The following is a 20,286-nucleotide window of genomic DNA, read 5'->3' on the forward strand; positions in this document are numbered from 1 at the left end:
GAACCAGGAAGGCTGGGACAAGCTATACACAAATGCATTGGGAGAATGATAGAATGCCAGTTGTTCGAATGGTGTACACACCAGATGGAGCCAAGTTGAGTCCTAAAGAATACACAGCTATCTCTGAGAGAGAGGTGAATTTTATCGTCCTGCCCGCCACAGGAATTGGAGCAGGTGGGGGGCGGACCATGGAAAGGTCCATGGACCTCAAGTGGGATTTTCCAGTTTCGGGGTAAGCGAGGCTAGAAAGTATCACCCAATATCTCCAAGACACTAAAAGGGCTAAGAGGTTTACTTGGCTTGATCCATTGTATTAGTTCTTTAATAACTCACATGTCAGAACACACAGAAAATCAACGAGAACTGATGAGAAAGGACATTGAGTATTTGTGGTCAGAGTCAAATGAGAGGAGTTTCAGCAAACTTAAAGGAGTAGTATGCAAGGAGAAATGTCATACTGCAACAGAAAGAAACCTGTCACTAAGCAAGTAGATACTTCTACAAAATGTCTGGGAGTTACCCTGGTACAACACGGAAAGGTGATCACAGAAATATCTAGTGCCTTAACATCAGCTGAGACCTCATATGTCAATGTAGAGAGTGTTTTTGGCATTTGTATATGGATGTGAGGAATTCCATACGTTCATAGTGGAGAGGGATCATCATCCATTAGAGACCTAGAAGAGAAAACTGCGTAAAGAACCAGCAAGACTGCAGACATTACTCTTGAGACTTCAGAGTTAATATTTCATTCCATAATATGAAGCAAGAGAAATGGTGCTAGAATCATGGAATCCCTACAGTGCAGAAAGAGGCCACTTGGCCCATCGAGCCTGCACTGACAACAATCCCACCCACGCCTCATCCCTGCAACCCCACGTATTTACTGTGCTAATCCCCCTAACTCTAATTAGCATGGCCAATCCACCTAACCTGCACATCTTTGGACTGTGGGAGGAAACAGGAGGAAACCCACGCAGACATGGGGAGAAGGTGCAAACTCCACATAGACAGTCACCTGAGGCTGGAATTGAACCCAGGTCCCTGGCGCTGTGAAGCAGCAGTGATAACCATTGTGCCACCGTGCTACACCAAAAAAATGCCTCATCTTGTTTGTGAGTGGGTGAGGAAGAGGACGAGAGTGGGCTTGGGTGAGGGAGTGTGTATGAGTAGGTGCTCCCATTAAAAATTACAAAAAGCTAAGATTTGGAATTATTTGTTGAATAACAGAACTCTATTATAATAAATGCACATATACAAGACATCTTTTAAGTTTGTTTTTGTATGTACCTATTGCAAAAAATAATCATTTTTTGTGGTTCAATTCTTCAATATAATAAGAATGTTTCTCAGGGGTTGCTTCAGTTTTCTTGGGAGGTCAAAAGGGTTCTGTGGCTGGAAATGTTTGGGAAACCATGTCTTAAATCATGTTTTTGAAAACAAGCCATCAAGGACTCTCAAGGTGTTCAGTTTAATTATAAAAGTCAATTGTTCTTCTTTAGTTATGATATAAAAAGTTAATGGGTGGTACAGTGGCAGAGTGGTTAACACTGCTGCCTCACAGTGCCAGGGACCCAGGTTTAATCCTGGCGTTGAGTGACTGTGTTGAGCTTGCACATTATCCCCATGTCTGCATGGGTTTCTTCCAGGTGCTCTGGTTTCCTTCCATACTCCAAAGATGTGCGGATCAGGTTGATTGCCCATGGTAAAATTGCCCCTTAATGTCAGGGGGGGTTAGAAGGGTAAATACATGGGGTTACAGGGCCTGGGTGGGATTGTTGTTGGAGAGGCTCGATGGGCCTCCTTCTGCACTGCAGGGATTCTAGGATTGGTATGTAGAGGCATTTTAAAAAAAAATTATTCCAAAAGAGTTAGGCTGTATGTTGTTATATACCTTGTTATATAGAGGCGGGTACAATTTTATATTTTAAAAAGCATTTAGATAGTTACATGGGTACGATGGGTATAGAGGGATATGGGCTAAATGTGGGCAATTGGGATTAGCTTAGGGGTTTTTTAAAAAAATGGGCGGCATAGACAAGTTGGGCCGAGGGGCCTGTTTCCATGCTGTAAACCTTTATGACTCTATGACCTGTGTCGGTATCCAGGATGCTGTATCACTTGATACTGCAGTAGATTGAATTAACAATGTATTATCTGCAACACTTGATGAGATTTTGGAAACATTTTCGATGTCAGCTCCTGTATCTGTGTCAGATAACATGTTGATCTGAATTTCTGGGAAGAGAACAGGACAGTCTCAGTTACTACTAGATGTCAGTAAGCCAGTCCAGACTGAGAGTTCCTGCTGGGTGTCAATAAGCCAGGCCAGGTTAGGAACACTACACTACATTCTAAATGTAACACTACATTCTAAACTCTCTCATTTCCTCCTCTATGAACGGTATGCTCTAACTGTGGGTGGCATGGTGGCACAGTGGTTAGCACTACTGCCTCACAGTGCCAGGGTCCCGGGTTCGATTTCTGGCTTGGGTCACTGTGTGGAGTTTGCACATTCTCCCTGTGTCTGCGTGGGTTTCCTCTGGGTGCTCCGGTTTCCTCCCACATTCTGAAAGATGTGCTGGTTAGGCGTATTGCCTCGAACAGGTGCCAGAGTGTGGCGACTAGGGGATTTTCACAGTATCTTCATTGCAGTGTGAATGTAAGCCTACTTGTGACTAATAAATAAACTTTAATAAACTGTATAGCACGCAAGAAACAATACTTTCCACTGTATGCTAATACATGTGACAATAATAATTCAAATCAAAAGTCCCTACTGGATGTCAGTAAGCCAGTCCAGGCTGTTTGTTCCTACTGGGTGTCAGTAAGCCAGGCCAGGCTGGGAGTCCCTGCTGAGTGTCAGTAATGATGTGGAGATGCTGGCATTGGACTGGGTTAAGCACAGTAAGAAGTCTCGCAACACCAGGTTAGAGTCCAACAGGTTTAACCTCTTGTGGCTTGTGCTACCAAATAAACCTGTTGGACTTTAACCTGGTGTTGTGAGTGTCAGTAAGCCAGGCCACACCAGCCTGGGAGGCCCTGCTGGATGTCAGTGGCCAGTAAGAGTTTTAACAACACCAGGTTAAAATCCAACAGGTTTATTTGGTAGCAAATGCCATTAGCTTTCAGAGCCCTGCTCCTTCGTCAGATGGAGTGGATATCTGCTCACAAACAAGGCAGTAAGAAGTCTAACAACACCAGGTTAAAGTCCAACAGGTTTATTTGGTAGCAAAAGCCACGAGCTTTTGGAACAGGCTGTCCCTTCGTCAGATGGGTGGGAGTTCTCACCCCACCCACCTGACGAAGGGATAGCCTGTTCCGAAAGCTTGTGGCTTTTGCTACCAAATAAATCTGTTGGACTTTAACCTGGTGTTGTTAGACTTCTTACTGTGTTTACCCCAGTCCAACGCCGGCATCTCCACATCACAAACAAGGCACACAGAGACACAAAATGTTTGACAGCAGATTTCCACTCCATCTGACGAAGGAGCAAGGCTTCGAAAGCTAATGGTATTTGCTACCAAATAAACCTGTTGGACTTTAACCTGGTGTTGTTAAAACTGTTACTGTATTTACCCCAGTCCAACGCCGGCATCTCCACATCATGTCAGTGGCCTGGCCAGGCCAGGCTGAGAGTTCCGACCGGGAAAGGAGCTGCTGCTCCGGAAGTGCTATCTCGACCCCAGCCCTTAGCAACCGCCCACAATGCATCGCTCCTTCCTTTCCGACATTTTCCCGGTGAGGTGAGTAGCTGCCTGAAATCAGTCAAAGTAACCCGAGTCCATCCTATTGTGTTATAGCTCTCAGCCAGGGGAAATGTGAGGGAAGTGCATCCGTACAGAGAGAGCAACTTTCTCCCCGGACCATTTCTTGTCCCTGACCCGGCTGTCGGGAGGATTTAATTCGGATTTAGAGTTGGAGGGTAGGCTTGAGGCCCTGGGCCTAAATGTCCGCCTCGTTGGCGCCGGTGTGGGCACCGCTTGACCTGGCTGATTTCCCTGGGCAGCGGATAGAGAGCAGCCATCGGCTTGGATTGTTTGGAAGGCTGTCCGGCCGTTTCTGCGGTGACAGGAGTCTGGGGTCAGCGTCGAGCAAAGGCCTGTCGAGCTGGGCTGACTGGTACACTCAGTGGAGTTGAAGCTGCTCCTGCTGTTTGCGAACTTGATCATTTTCACCAGATCTAACAGCGTCCGAATTGTTTACATCTTCACAGATGGCTCCCGCTAAGAAAGGTGGAGAGAAAAAGAAGGGCCGTTCTGCCATTAACGAGGTGGTTACGAGGGAATACACAATAAATGTGCACAAGCGCATCCATGGCGTGTAAGTAAAGATAATTTTTGTTTTGAAAACGTATCTTTTGCTCCTGCGAATTTCTGTAAGCACATCTTATTTCAAAGAAGTTTGCAATGTCCAGGCTTTCATGTTACCCAAGATAAAAATGAAACATTACGGATGCTGGAGATCTGAAATAGAAGCAGAAAAGAGCATGAAGTTCGAGTCATATTGGACTCAAAATGTTAGCCCTATTTCTCCACAGATGCTGCCAGACCTGCTGAATTTTCCCAGCACTTTCTGTTTTTATTTGTGTTCGAAGTAGTTTTGTACAGATGAAGTGGGATTTCTGTAGAATCATTGAGTGAATACAACACAAAGGAGAGCAAACATACACAGGTCTGGTAGCATATCTCCAGTGATTCTGCCAGATGTGTGTTATTTTCAGCATTCTTAATGTTTATTTAAGATTTCCAACATTCAAACTACTTTGCTTTTGTAAAGAAAGCTATTTGGCCTGTCATGTCTGTGCCAGCTCTCTGCAGAGCAATTTTCCAGAGTTGCGACATGGATGACATGGTGGCATAGTGCTTAGCACTGCTGCCTCACAGCATAAGGGACCTGCGTTCAATTTTGGCTTTGAGTAATTGTCAGTGTAGAGTTTGCACATTCTCCCTGTGTCTGCTTGGGTTTCCTTCAGGTGCTCTGGTTTTGTCCCAAAGATGTGCAGATTAGGTGGATTGGTCATACTAAATTGCCCCTTAGTGTCCCAAGAGATGTTGGTTAAGTGGATTAGCCAGGTAAAAGTGTGGGTTAATGGGGATTGGGTATCAGAGAGGGTCTGGGTACGATATTCTGTCAGAGAGTCGGTGCAGACCTGATGGGCAGAATGGCCCCATTCTGCACTTCAGTGATTCTGTGATAATCTCTGCTAGCCTCACTTCCCTGCCCTTTCCCATATCTGTAAAATCTTTTCTCTTTAAGTGCTTTTCCAATTTCATTTTGAAAGCCTCTGCCACACAGGTAGTGCATTCTAGATCCTAACCACTTGAATATTTTTTTTCTTCATGTTGCCATTGCTTCTTTTGCCAGTAATCTTAACTCAGTGTCCCCTGGTTATATAAGTGATCTAGTCACACAAAATATTGTCTTGCTAGCTTTTGTTTGGTTTTCAGTTATGCCCAAAGCTGCAACCTGTCTGAAATGTTTGGCCACACTATCCTCCCTACCCATCTCCGCTGTCACCCAGCTGGGTGCAATTGCAAAATTCCATCCTTACCTATCTATTTTTGCTGGAAAATTAACTGCACTGGCTTCTCTTCCTACTCCTGCACCATTACCTCTGGTGTTCCCCCACTCCCATCCTTGACTCATATTTTTCATCTATGTAACATTCCTCAGCAAGAGCATTTAAAAACCCAGCAGTTTCCATATATACACTAATGCCCAATTCTATATTAAGACTCCTTGTTTGACATCCATCACTGGATGAGCAGAATTTTCCTCCAATATTGGAAAGAACAAGGTCACTGGTCACTAACTCCATCCTTCTCTCTGGCGAGTAACTGAAGCTGACCTGGACTGTTTTCACCCTTGGTGTCATATTTGACCCTGTGGTGAGCTTCCAACTACACATCCCATGGCATCACAAAGACATGATGTGGAGATGCCAGCGTTGGACTGGGGTGAACACAGTAAGAAGTCTCACAACACCAGGTTAAAGTCCAACAGGTTTATTTGGTAGCAAATACCATAAGCCTTCGGAGCGCTGCTCCTTCGTCAGATGGAGTGGAAATGTGCTCTCAAACAGTGCACAGAGACACAAAATCAAGTTACAGAATACTATTAGTATACTATTAGTATTCTGTAACTTGATTTTGTGTCTCTGTGCACTGTTTGAGAGCACATTTCCACTCCATCTGACGAAGGAGCAGCACTCCGAAAGCTTATGGTATTTGCTACCAAATAAACCTGTTGGACTTTAACCTGGTGTTGTGAGACTTATCACAAAGACATACAGACAACCTTAGTGACATCATTTCACACTGTCCTTGCCTCTGCTTGTCTGTTGAAATGCTTATCCGTGTCTGTTATCTCTAGACTATACCCACATATTCCCACATTCTACCCTCTGTAAACTTCATCCAAAAGTTTGCTGCTCAGATCCTAATTCACTGCAACCCAGCACCCGAGCTCACTGACCTATGTTGGTGCTTGGTTGAGAAATGCCTCTCATTTTTTGGGCATTCTATTTCTTGTTATCAAATCCCTCCATGGCCTTGCCCTTGCTTTCCCTGCCATCTCTTCCAGACCTCCTAACCATCTTCACTGTTATCCGCACCGTTCTAATCTGGCCCCTTGAGCGGCCCTGATTTTAATCACTCCACGATTGGTGGCCATGCCATCTGAAATATTCTCAAGGTGGTTGTAGAAGATCAAGGTTATGAACAAGCTAGCTCAGCCTGCGACCATGTCAAGGGAACCCAGTTCATAGCAGCTGATGAAGAAGGTGGCTTCAGTTGTCCTAATGTTCAATCGGTGTTTTTCCTTCTGCTACTATAAACAGCAGCAGAACATATTGTAACTGAGCTGGGATTGTTTGCATCTTGATACCAGGGGGTAATTATGCCCCACTAGTTCTCTGCTGAGATCAGCTATCTTAACAGTATTAATAATTGAACCCAGAATTGACTAGTCTCACCTGAACAGTCTTGATTACAAAAAAAAGTAGTTTTATTTCAGCTTTTGCATATGAGTTAGTAGTGTATTTGTTGCAAAAACAGAAAATATTGGAAAATCTCAGCAGGTCTGACAGCATCTGTGGAGAGAGAATAGAGCCAATGTTTTGAGCCTGGATGACCCTTTGTCAGAGCGAAGAGCAAAGAAAATCAGCTGAGAGGGTGGGGGGGATGCTATAATAGGAAAAATGGAATGTAAAAGGATGAAGAAGGCTGAGAGAGGTGCTAAATGTGTCCGTTAAGTGATCAGAAAGTGTGAATGGCGGAACAGAGGTACAGATGGTTAAGGCAGTTAGCCTGAAAGGTGGGTGGGGGGCAAGAAGGAGAGTGGAATGGAAAAGTGTAAAAATGGAAGTGAGAAAGAAGGATGATAAAAATGGATGAATGAGATGAAAAGGAAAAACAGAATGAAATAAAATAAATGGAAATGGGGTGGAGGCGAGAGTTCATGCTCTGAAGTTGTTGAACTCAATGTTCAGTCCGGAAGGCTGTAAAGTGCTTAATCGGAAGATGAGGTGCTGTTCCTCCAGTTTGCATTGGGGTTCACTAGAACATTGCAAAAGGCCAAGGACAGACATGTGGACAGGAGAGCAGGGTGGTGTGTTGAAGTAGCAAGTGACAAGAAGATCTGGGTCCTGCTTGTGGATGGACCAGTGTATTTGCTAATCTTGTGTTGTCATTGTGTTTAATTCACAATGGTTGTCTCAGAAGTACTTAATAAAAGAGCATGGGCAACACAGGTTTCCCTGAATAAGTTGTTTTAAAGTGCAAAAAAATAGTTCTGGGGTAACCTTTTGCGATCCTAACTTGATATGATTGCAATGTATATGTTAGGCATTAACGTGTCAGCATTGTAAACACTAATTGACAATGTAGTAACTTGGAATTCTTTTCAAAGGGGTTTTAAGAGACGCGCTGCCCGTGCCATTAAGGAGATCCGTAAATTTGCGGTGAAGGAGATGGGTACTCCAGATGTCCGCATTGATACTCGTTTGAACAAGGCTGTTTGGACAAAAGGCATAAGGTAGGTAAATGACAGTAAATTCAATTGTCCTTTAGTAAGCTCTCAAGGTATGCTCTAAACCAATTATTTGCACTTCCAAACATTTCCGATGTCTTCGTGAAAAAAACAGTTTGGTGATGTCGTGGTCTTGCTGTGCAGTCAAATGATGTTCATGAAAGATTGATTTTTATCATGTGAAAAAAAATTCATCTCTTGCATCGCTGATTGCTTGTCTTGATGCTTCTATCAAAGATAAAAATCAGGCCAAATATTTTAAGGCATATGAAACTGATTGTGCTTGTTAGACCAACTGTTACTCCCTGCACCTCTTTCTCGTTCTGTGCAGAGGCTTACATTGGACCGTGGAAATCTCTGTCCATTGGGACCTCAGTATAGAATCTAATTATTGTCTCAAACCAGGGTCAAATTCATGAAATCTTGGACCTTGTTGCAGTTGGCTGGTGCTCATCTGATATCAAGAGCTTTTTTTGCAGACATGTAATACCATTAGGGTATTCGAGTGTAAAAGTTGCTGTAAATTCTTAGCTTTTAGTTACCTTTGGTAAAAGTTTGGTGTAAATGGTCACACCCTTAGTCAGATCTGTTTTCACTTTTTATCAGACATAAGCATGCAATCTTAAGTTTGGTCGAATGTTTGGCTTTGAATTACACTGATCAAAATGTTGAATGGAATTTACACTGGGAAAAGTTTGTAATTTCTCTCAAAGCTAGCTTGGCAATATTGCAGTACAATAACCCTTGGTTAAAATAAATGATTCCAGTGTTCACTAGATCACTGACCTGTGCGCATAATGCTACAGAGATTGCTTAGATAAGGTTGCAAGCCCCTGGTGGTGATTTCTTATTTAATTCCAATTACCACTTCTGCTTTTCGCAGGCATTATTTGGACCCATGTGTATTCACCTCTGGTTGGTTATTCATTTAATATATGGACAGACTGTACTTTTGGTGTAGACTCTTAAATTGAATCAATCTGGTACCATAGGTATTCTGCAGTCACACTGGTTCTACATTGACCATGACATCTAACGCTTTTTATTGGGAAAAGCCTTTGTCTTCCATTTATGTAGTTGTCACAACATTGTGTCTGTGCCATCTTTGGAGAAGCACGGTAGCGCAGTGGTTAGCACTGCTGCTTCACAGCTCCAGGGTCCCGGGTTCGATTCCCGGCTCGGGTCACTGTCTGTGTGGAGTTTGCACATTCTCCTCGTGTCTGCGTGGGTTTCCTCCGGGTGCTCCGGTTTCCTCCCACAGTCCAAAGATGTGCGGGTTAGGTTGATTGGCCAGGTTAAAAATTGCCCCTTAGAATCCTAAAATGTGTAGGTTAGAGGGATTAGTGGGTAAATATGTGGGGCTAGGGCCTGGGTGGGATTGTGGTCGGTGCAGACTCGATGGGCCGAATGGCCTCCTTCTGCACTGTAGGGTTTCTATGATTCTAATCACATACCCCCATAACTCAACAAACCTTTCCCATCTGGTATTTATCCAATTCAATTTTGAACTTACAAGTGGCAGGTAGCCAATTAAGGCTGAAGGCACCAGAGAGATGCTAACTGGAATTTTACAGTTGACAGTTGGGCCTCCTCCATTCACAGCTGAATCCCAGCCAGTGTATGGGACCTCTTGGTGTCAAATGGCATATGGCTCTCTAATCCAAGGGGCCAGCACTCCCAGCTACTTTCCCTTCCAGATGTGAGAGATAGCCTCTCAAAAAACGTAGTCTTAAATCTTTGTAGGATATCTCTATCTTTGGTTCCTACCTCTGCTATTAAGACAGCCAATCTTTCAGGGCTGGAAGGACTCTTAATTGACCCTCAGGAGTGCCCATCTCAGCCACTTGTTGGCCAGCAATTCAAAAATTCTAGCACCAATGCAATGTGAGGTCAGGACATATGGCTCTCTAATCCACAAGAAGCCAGTACTCCCAGCTACTTTTAATTTTATCTTTTGTTGGGAGTCGACGAATGACTCACCTTTGTAGATCTGTTTTGCACCCCCTCTCCTTCTACATTTATTTAAGAAGATGGTAACCAGAATGATGTGCAATTGTGATCTAACCATGGCTCGATACAGATCAAGCATAACGTCCCTACTTTTCAATTCTATCCCTCTAGAAATAAACTTTCCATGGCCTTGTTAACCTATGTCACTTTGTGTATTTGTGCTCCTGGCAGAGGCCAGGTGAAAGGAGTAGTTTTCAGATTGGCAGCAGATGGAAACTAATGTTCCATGAGGATCAGTGCTGGGACTAGAGATCGGCACAATTTATATCAACGATCCGGACTAAAGAATTGCAAACGCCATTCCTAAGTTTGCACATAAATAGGTGCAGGGATAGTCAATACGAAGCAACAAATTGATATGGAGTTGGCATATAATTGCCAGATGAATGAGAGTATGATTGGCAAGAAAAATAAGGTTGCTTAGAAAGTAAGAATCAAAATGGGTGCAGGTATCAATTTTGGATTCCCTGCCTTCTTGCTTGAAGCCTCCTGTCATCCTTTTGAGATTAGGGGTTGTGAACCTGTGGCAAACATATAGACATGTATATCAAACCAGAAATGGAGTTTCCATTATGTTGTACAGCTCTTAATGCAGTATAGTTCATCAAATGTTGTCTCAGTGGTGGATAATTGTAATAGTTCTGGCTCTGATCCACAATTGGATGTCTTTGAATTCTGTAGTATGTATGGTTTTTGACAACATGCCACTTTTGCAGATTCCTCCAGTTCAAATGTACTTCCTGTAAAGGTGCAATTTAGAAATGGGTTTATGAAGCTTGTTAGAGCATTTTCATTTCAAAGCAGTTGCTGATTTCCACATTTATAGGAGGGATTAACTTCAGCACTGGATAATTTTATATATGACCCTGGCATTAGCATTTCACTCAGCTCTGATTTGAATATGGACTACAACACAGTGGTCCTCAGACTAGACATCATCTGGTCTATAAATCCTTTTTTGACTTTCAATATTGAAAACAAACAAAATCTAGTCACACTTACCTGGTATGTTGCTGAGAATCTAAAATTGATACTTGTTTGGAGCTCTTGCATTAGTTATAGGCTTTAAAAAATCTATTTTCAAATTTCTACTTGCCCCTTCCGAAGTCTGATTTGAACTATACATTTAAAGATCTTAAGTGTGCCAGTATACAGGTTGAATACAAGTTTCCATTATATATTTATACAAATACTTATTTTACCCCAAGGAATGTTCCATATCGCATTCGTGTGCGTTTATCCAGAAAACGCAATGAGGATGAGGACTCTCCTAACAAACTCTACACGTTGGTAACTTACGTTCCTGTCACATCATACAAAGGTGAGCTGGCACGAGGTTTAAAAGAACAAAGAAAAGTTCAGCACAGGAACAGGCCCTTTGGCCCTCCAAACCTGTGCCAATCATGATGCCCTAACTAAATTTTTTTTGAAAAGACCTTCTACCCATACCTGGTCTGTATCCCTCTATTCCCTCCCTATTCATGTACCCATCCAGGTGTCTCTTAAACATTGCTAATGAGCCTGCTTCCACCACTTCTGGCAGCTTGTTCCAGACACCCAACACTCTCCTAGACCTATTGTATGCTTCCTTTTTTCTGAGCTTACAACTTCCCTTGTCATCCATGGTTCCCAAAATCCTGATGTGGAGATGCCGGCGTTGGACTGGGGTAAGCACAGTAAGAAGTCTCACAACACCAGGTTAAAGTCCAACAGGTTTATTTGGTAGCAAATACCATAAGCTTTCGGAGTGCTGCCCCTTCGTCAGATGGAGTGGATATCTGTTCTCCAACAGTGCACAAACACAGAAATCAAGTTACAGAATACTAATTAGAATGCAAATCTCTACAGCCAGCCAGGTCTTAAAGGTACCGACAATGTGGGTAGAGGGAACATTCAACACAGGTTAAAGAGATGTGTATTGTCTCCAGACAGAACAGCTAGTGAGATTCTGCAAGATCAGGGGGAAAGCTGTGGGGGTTACTGATAGTGTGACATAAATCCAACATCCCGGTTTAGGCTGTCCTCGTGTGCGGAACTTGGCTATCAGTTTCTGCTCAGCAACTCTGCGCTGTCGTGTGTCGTGAAGGCCGCCTTGGAGAACGCTTACCTAAAGATCCAAGGCTGAATGCCCGTGACTGCTGAAGTGCTCCCTCACAGGAAGAGAACAGTCTTGCCTGGTGATTGTCAAGCGGTGTTCATTCATTCGTTGTCGCAGCGTCTGCATGGTTTCCCCAATGTACCATGCCAACTACCCAGCCTTCAGGAGAGCAGTGACCACGACACCACACGGCCCTGCCACAGCAACCTCTGCAAGACGTGTCGGATCATCGACACGGATGCCGTCATCTCACGTGAGAACACCATCTACCAGGTACACGGTACCTACTCTTGCAACTCGGCCAACGTTGTCTACCTGATACGCTGCAGGAAAGGATGTCCCAAGGCATGGTACATTGGGGAAACCGTGCAGACGCTGCGACAACGGATGAATGAACACCGCTCGACAATCACCAGGCAAGACTGTTCTCTTCCTGTGGGGGAGCACTTCAGCAGTCACGGGCATTCTGCCTTGGATCTTCAGGTAAGCATTCTCCAAGGCGGCCTTCACGATAGCGCAGAGTCGCTGAGCAGAAACTGATAGCCAAGTTCCGCACACATGAGGACGGCCTAAACCGGGATGTTGGATTTATGTCACATCAGTAACCCCCACAGCTTTCCCCCTGATCTTGCAGAATCTCACCAGCTGTTCTGTCTGGAGACAATACATATCTCTTTAACCTGTGTTGAATGCTCCCTCCACCCACATTGTCGGTACCTTTAAGACCTGGCTGGCTGTAGAGATTTGCATTCTAATTAGTATTCTGTAACTTGATTTCTGTGTCTGTGCACTGTTGGAGAACTCCATCTGACGAAGGGGCAGCGCTCCGAAAGCTTATGGTATTTGCTACCAAATAAACCTGTTGGACTTTAACCTGGTGTTGTGAGACTTCTTACTGTCCCAAAATCCTGCCATTTCTATTCATAGTAGAGTTGACAAGGTGTAGCTAGTCGATGTGGTACATTTGGACTTTCAGAAAGCGTTTGACAAAATCCCACATAAAGATTATCGTGCAAGGTTGAAACGCATGGGATTGGAAGAAGTGTATTGAAATGGATAGAGGTTGGCAGAGAGGAAACAAAGGGTAGGAATTAATGGGTCCTTTTCAAATTGGCAGGCAGTTACTAGTGGGGTGCCACAGGGATCGATGTTAGAACCCCAGCTATTCACAATATAGATTAATGGTTTGGATGAGGGAACAAAATGTAACATCTGAAAATTTGCAGATGATAGCAAGTTGGTTGGGAGGGTGAACTGTGATGAAGATGCAGAGATCTTTCTGCATAATCTGGACAGGTTGGGCAAATCAATGGCAGATGCAGTATAATTTGGATAAATATGAGATTATTGGAAGCAAAAACAAGAAGGCAGATTACTACCTGAATGGTGTAAATTGGGAGAGGGGAGCGTACAGCGGGACCTGGGTGTCCTTGTGCACCAGTCGCTGAAGATAAGCATGCAGGTGCAGCAGGCAGTAAAGAAGGCAAATGGTATGTTGGCCTTCATAGTGAGAGGTTTCGAGTACAGGGATGTATTGTTGCAATTGTTCAGGGCCTTGGTGAGGCCACACCTAGAACATTGTGTGCAGTTTTGGTCTCTTTTTCTGAGGAAGGATGTTCTTGCAGGAGTGCAGCAAAGGTTTACCAGGCTGATGGTGGGACTGATGTATGAGGAGAGATTGACTAGGTTAGGATTGTTTTTGCTGGAGTTCAGACGAATGAGGGGACTTATAAAATTCTAACAGGACTAGACGGGGTAGATGTAGGGAGGATCTTCCCGATGATTGGGGAGTCCAGAACCATGGGTCACAGTCTGAGGATTCAGGGTAGACCATTTAGGATGGAGATGAGGAAAGAAACATTTCTTCACCCAGAGTGTACACAGGAAGTAGTTGATGCCAAAACATTGAATGTATTCAAGAGGTGGCTAGATATAGCACTTGGGGTGAATGGGATCAAAGGTTATGGGGAGAAAGCAGGATTAGGCTATTGAGTTGGACAATCAGCCATGATCAATCGCGGAGCAGGCTCGAAGGGCCAAATGGCCTCCTGCTATCTTCTGTTTCATTTTTGCAGGGACATGCCTGTCCTGCACTTCAATCAATTGGCCTTTAAAAGCCTCCTACATGCCAGACGTGAATTTGCCCTCAAATAGCTGCTGCCGATCCACATTCCCCAGCACCTATCTCATTTGAATGTAATTGGCTCTTGTCCAATTAAGCACCCTCATCCAACGGCTACCTTTGTCTTTATCCATGACTGCCCAAAATGCTCCCCCACAAACACCAATCACCTGGCCTGGCTCATTTCACAATACCAAGTCTAGTTTTCTCCCCCCCCCCCCTCCTCCTGCTGGTTGAATTGGCAAGATACTATATCATAAAGCTCTCCTGGACACATCTAACAAATTGCTCTCCATTCAAGCCCCTGGCATTAGTCAACATGGGGGATGTTAAAAGTCGTCCACCACAACTCTACCCTGCTTTATTCGCACCTTTTCAATGTCTGACTACACAACTGCTCCCCTGTCTCCTGCAGGCTGTTGGGGGTCTATAGTACACTTCTAATATTGTGTGATTTCACCCTTCCTACACGATCCCTCCGATGTGTCCTCCCTAATCAGCAATACAACCCCCCACCCCTTTTGTTCCCCCTCTGTCCCATCTAAAACAACGATATCCTGGAATGTTAAGCTGCCAGTCCTGTCCGTCCTTTAACCATGTCTCCGTCATTGCAATATCATAATTCCGTGCGGTAATCCAGGCTCTCAATTCACAAAATTTGCACAGAAGAGGAAAGGGTAAAAGTGTTTGTTTATGGCTCAAATTGAGGTGTGGGAGAGCTTGTGTGCTAATCCTGTTCTTCCGATTATGGTGCAGACTGGGTTATTTCATGGGTCATTTGTAGATCTTTGTCTGCAGCTTTGATTTGGGTTACTTTATCAAGGGACTATGTGCCATCAGATAATTTCAGAGCATAATATCAAAATGGTAATCAGTAAAGCTTGTGATCATATTCATCTGACATTTTATGCTGCAAGGACCCCAAGCTTCAAAGTATTTAATATTGGTTTGTACCATTCAAATTGCAGACAAATCTACTGTATTGACTAATGAATTGTGTTGCATGTACATAGAAATAACTTGTCTAGGTTAATCAGTCTGACTTCCTATAAGTGAATTATTTGTCTTAGTCAGGAGAAAACTGTTCTCTCCAGTCAAATGGAACAGCCTAACAAAACTCCACGTTGAACAGGATACTGCAGTTTACTTGTGTTCTTTTGACTAGCAAGACAGTTTAGAAAAAAATCGATTTTTTTTTTTGACTTCAGCAATTTTTCCCATAATTCTGTTATCTGGTTAGAACATGGTGCTATCTCCATCAGTCACCTCATGGCAAGTGACCTGTCAATCATGCTGGCCCCAGAAACTAATCCCTGCTGATCTTGAAGCCATCCTGGTAATATGGTTTCAGATAATCACTAGTGTTAAACAGAATCTTGTTTGCAAGCAATTTAGATTAGAAAGAAGTTTGACATGCATTTTAAGCCCAGATCATCCCAGTCTTGCGGTTGTGTGGATTTAAGACTGAGCTAAGTTTAACATAGATCCTGCAGCAGAAGAATGTTCCAAGTTGTAGCAATGTGCATGTTGCGAATGTTACAAATATCAAGAGTGGTGGCACCTCATATTGCAAATCTTTATCTAGACCCCCATTGCACCACTTCAAGCATGCACCACAACCACCCAAAAATTCTTACAAAATCTCAACTCAACTGCAGGAAACTTAAACAACCCCGTAAAGTTCCACCCATTTTAATGACTTCTGTAAATTAATGTCAAACTCTGTAGAAGGTAGTTAGTAAGAATAACCAGATGATTCTGGCCATAATCAAGGCTGATTCAATTTCAAAAACGTTGGATAAATATCTGAAGGGAAAAAGTGAGACAAGTTATCACAGAGCTGCATGGGCTTAATGGCTTCCTGTGCTCTAATGATTCTGATTGGCCGATACTTGATGGAATCAGAGCCAGGCTTACTGGGCAACAAATTCCCAAGGAAGACTCTATTAGAATAATTCCACAATAATTTAATCTTGATTTAAATGTTGATCTGGATGTCTATCTAACGATATCTCTTTTGTTTTACAGGTCTGCAGACAGTTAATGTTGATGAAAACTAAATTGTAAATGTTATGTTTAATAAACTCCAAAAAGTGATTGCCTAGGTTTTTTTTTGAGATTTCACAGATTCCACTGTGCACAGAGTACACAAAAATGAATTTATTCAAAACTGCACATACAATCTGTAAACTTGACATTGTACCCAAACACATTTTTAGGACAGGCTTTTTATTTACATTAGAACTTAAAGGTTTCAACTGCCAGCGCTGAAACACATTCAAATGGCTAGTGGATTCTCTGTTGATACTGATTTGCTGTGGCATGGAGAAGTTTATTTTTTATAGCTACTGATCTTTCAAAAAAGTTCACCAAGCATTGCTCAGTAAGCAGCGAAGCCAAAATTTGCTCAAAAGACACACTCCAGTTGTCCTCTCCTGTCTGTGATGGTGGATAATTATTCTTTGGGCCTATATCCACTTCTTCAAACACCGCATTATCTGTAGGTGTCAATACATCAGTTTCTTTAGAACTTGTACTAGGAGGCAGTTCAGACATGCTTCCCGAGTTACGTATTCTTTGTCCTGCTTCTCCAATCTGAAGTAGAAGAGTAGTGACTGTAGCAATAGCTTGGTAAAGATGGTTCTCTTCAGGATCTTCTCGAAACATACTGTATAATGTCTTGCAAAACTGAATGAACTGTCTCTGCAGGAGATTAGATTAAGAAGTAGACTTCAAAATATAAACAAATCTGTACAACAGATCTCAAGTGCATAATCCCATATTCACATTTATTGATTAGAGTAGTCTTTTAATCTCAAAAACCTAAACTGCAATTTCTGATAGAAGTTAATATACAGTTTATATCAAATGTTTAACAGTAACCACCAGGTTTTGGTGAGGCTGGGGGTAAGAAAAAGTTATATTGAACTTTCACAAGTGTTTGCTTCTGTAGATAGCACTATTCATTTACTAACCATGTTACCTGAAGCCCAGCTTGACAATTTTACAGTGAATATACCTGATCAAACAATTGCAGTTAAATGTTTTTCCAGTAATCTTGAATCTAATTTATAATCTCTAATGTTAATGTAACCAAAGAACAATACAGCACAGGAACAGGCCCTTCGGCCCTCCAAGCCCATGCCGCTCCCTGGTCCAAACTAGACCATTCTTTTGTATCCCTCCATTCCCACTCTGTTCATATGGCTATTTAGATATGTCTTAAACCTTTGGTGAGGCTGGGGGTAAGAATTGGGCGCCTCCACCACCTTGCCTGGCAGCGCATTCCAGGCCCCCACCACCCTGTGTGTAAAATATGTCCTTCTGATATCTGTGTTAAACCTCCCCCCCTTCACCTTGAACCTATGACCCCTCGTGAACGTCACCACCGACCTGGGGAAAAGCTTCCCACCGTTCACCCTATCTATGCCTTTCATAATTTTATACACCTCTATTAAGTCTCCCCTCATCCTCCATCTTTCCAGGGAGAACAACCCCAGTTTACCCAATCTCTCCTCATAACTAAGCCCCTCCATACCAGGCAACATCCTGGTAAACCTCCTCTGTACTCTCTCCAAAGCCGCCACGTCCTTCTGGTAGTGTGGCGACCAGAACTGGACGCAGTATTCCAAATGCGGCCGAACCAACGTTCTATACATCTGCAACATCAGACCCCAACTTTTATACTCTATGCCCCGTCCTATAAAGGCAAGCATGCCATATGCCTTCTTCACCACCTTCTCCACCTGTGACGTCACCTTCAAGGATCTGTGGACTTGCACACCTAGGTCCCTCTGCGTATCTACACCCTTTATGGTTCTGCCATTTATCGTATAGCTCCTCCCTACATTATTTCTACCAAAATGCATCACTTCGCATTCATCAGGATTGAACTCCATCTGCCATTTCTTTGCCCAAATTTCCAGCCTATCTATATCCTTCTGTAGCTTCTGACAATGCTCCTCACTATCTGCAAGTCCTGCCAATTTTGTGTCGTCCACAAACTTACTGATCACCCCAGTTACACCTTCTTCCAGATCGTTTATATAAATCACAAACAGCAGAGGTCCCAATACAGAGCCCTGCGGAACACCACTAGTCACAGGCCTCCAGCCGGAAAAAGACCCTTCCACTACCACCCTCTGTCTTGTGTGACCAAGCCAGTTCTCCACCCATCTAGCCAGCTCCCTCTTTATCTCATGAAATCCAGCCTACCGTGAGGGACTTTGTCAAACGCTTTACTAAAGTCCATATAGACAACATCCACGGCCCTTCCCTCGTCAACCATTCTGGTCACTTCTTCAAAAAACTCCACCAGGTTAGTGAGGCATGACCTCCCTCTCACAAAACCATGCTGACTATCGTTAATGAGTTTATTCCTTTCTAAATGTGCATACATCCTATCTCTAAGAATCTTCTCCAACAACTTCCCCATCACGGACGTCAAGCTCACCGGCCTATAATTACCCGGGTTATCCTTCCTACCCTTCTTCACTAACGGGACCACATTAGCTATCATCCAATCCTCTGGGACCTCACCTGCGTCCAGTGATGCGACAAAGATTTGCGTCAGAGGCCCAGCGATTTCATCTCTCATCTCCCTGAGCAGCCTTGGATAGATTCCATCAGGCCCTGGGGATTTGTCAGTCTTTATATTCTCTAACAAACCTAACACTTCCTCCCTTGTAATGGAGATTTTCTCCAACGGTTCAACACTCCCCTCCGTGACACTCCCAGTCAACACATCCCTCTCCTTTGTGAATACCGACGCAAAGTATTCATTTAGGATCTCCCCTACTTCTTTGGGCTCCAAGCATAATTCCCCACTTTTGTGATGCAGTTGTTCCTGTTTACATCTGTAAACAGTAGATCTTGGTGGGCGGCACGGTGGCACAGTGGTTAGCACTCCTGCCTCATAGCACCAGAGACCCGGATTCGATTCCCGGCTCGGGTCACTGTCTGTATGGGCTTTGCGTTTCCTCCCATAGTCTGAAATACATGTTGGTTAGGTGCATTGCGCATACTACATTCTCCCTCAGTGTACCTGGAGTGTGGCAACTAGGGGATTTTCATAGTAACTTCATGTAAGCCTACCTGTGACACTAATAATTAAACTTTATCTCCTCAAAGCAGCAACTAAATATTGGATGCCAGTTTCCTGTAAGCACAGTAGTGTAGGCAGGAGCAGAAAATTGCAAAGGAGCATTGGTGGAACTGGCAGATTGACAATTTATTATCTATCTTCCTACGGTCAAAGTCGTATAAAGCTCTGACTAGGATACATAAGTACTGAAACTTGGAAAATATGTAATCCATGAAATGGGTGCAGTAGAGATACAACTGCATAATATTGAGATTAAATAAGGAATAGTTGCATAACATTACTTTAATCCTACAGTGCAGAAGGAGGCCATTTGGCCCATCAAGTCTGCACCAACCACAATCCCACCCAGGCCCTATCCCCATAACCCTAGCAAGTCTCCCTGACATTGAGGGGCAATTTAGCATAGCCAATTCACCTAATTTGCACATGTTTGCACTGTGGGAGGAAACCCACGCAGACACAAAGAGAATGTGCAAACTCCATACGCAGTGACCCAAGCCAGGAATTGAACCCAGGTTATGAGGCAGCAGTGCTAATCATTGTGCCACTGTGCATTTCTTTGAGACTTTTCTATTTGCAGCATATTTGAACTGTCAATGGCTTTCCATTTTTCCCGACCCAATAGGCAACTTGGATGGCTACTTATAGCTCCCCTCCCCAGAAGTAATTTTTCTAAATACGACTTAAATTCAGAAGTTTACAACCGAACCGAGCCTGTGAAAATAGTTAATTTCATTAATTTCCCGAGGTATTAGGAGATGACGTTTTTGAAAAAAATTAAACAAGTCATGAAAGACACACCTGATTCATCAGTGAAAGATCTTTTGTGGCTTCCTTTTTTCTTTTAACCAAATCTTCAAGCATTTTTTTCAATTGGTGTTGGTAATCAGTTGCTCTGCCTTTTGAGAATAAAGCTTGTTC

The 20,286-nt window shown here is 43.4% G+C and overlaps 2 protein-coding genes across 2 annotated transcripts in view; one reads left to right on the forward strand and one right to left on the reverse strand.

Annotated features, from left to right (window-relative positions):
- Nucleotides 1-3,670: 3,670 nt before the first annotated feature.
- On the forward strand, nucleotides 3,671-16,359 carry rpl31 (ribosomal protein L31). The gene is made up of 5 exons (XM_078221942.1): nucleotides 3,671-3,746; nucleotides 4,217-4,323; nucleotides 7,912-8,037; nucleotides 11,250-11,362; nucleotides 16,290-16,359. The coding sequence occupies exons 2-5, from the start codon at nucleotides 4,217-4,219 to the stop codon at nucleotides 16,319-16,321; spliced, it is 378 nt and encodes a 125-aa protein (XP_078078068.1). The 5' UTR covers nucleotides 3,671-3,746; the 3' UTR covers nucleotides 16,322-16,359.
- Nucleotides 16,360-16,401: 42 nt separating this feature from the next.
- LOC144499672 (TBC1 domain family member 8-like) overlaps nucleotides 16,402-20,286 on the reverse strand; it is an 86,751-nt gene continuing 82,866 nt past the window's right edge. Inside the window, exons 19-20 of the mRNA XM_078221939.1 lie at nucleotides 20,167-20,260; nucleotides 16,402-16,964 (exon numbers count right to left, since the gene is read on the reverse strand). Coding sequence (XP_078078065.1) covers nucleotides 16,548-16,964; nucleotides 20,167-20,260 — 511 coding nt within the window. The 3' untranslated portion in view covers nucleotides 16,402-16,547. The remainder of the gene's footprint in view (nucleotides 16,965-20,166; nucleotides 20,261-20,286) is intronic.

The sequence above is a fragment of the Mustelus asterias genome, chromosome 10, assembly GCF_964213995.1.
Source record: "Mustelus asterias chromosome 10, sMusAst1.hap1.1, whole genome shotgun sequence".
In the NCBI taxonomy this organism is placed as follows: domain Eukaryota; kingdom Metazoa; phylum Chordata; class Chondrichthyes; order Carcharhiniformes; family Triakidae; genus Mustelus; species Mustelus asterias.

Bases quoted from the DNA above. Each gene is read 5' to 3' on its own strand.
- rpl31 (XM_078221942.1), top strand. From the start codon at position 4,217: ATGGCTCCCGCTAAGAAAGGTGGAGAGAAAAAGAAGGGCCGTTCTGCC. The intron at 4,324-7,911 runs GTAAGTAAAGAT...TTCTTTTCAAAG, and splicing joins CACAAGCGCATCCATGGCGT to GGGTTTTAAGAGACGCGCTG. The intron at 8,038-11,249 runs GTAGGTAAATGA...TTTTACCCCAAG, and splicing joins GTTTGGACAAAAGGCATAAG to GAATGTTCCATATCGCATTC.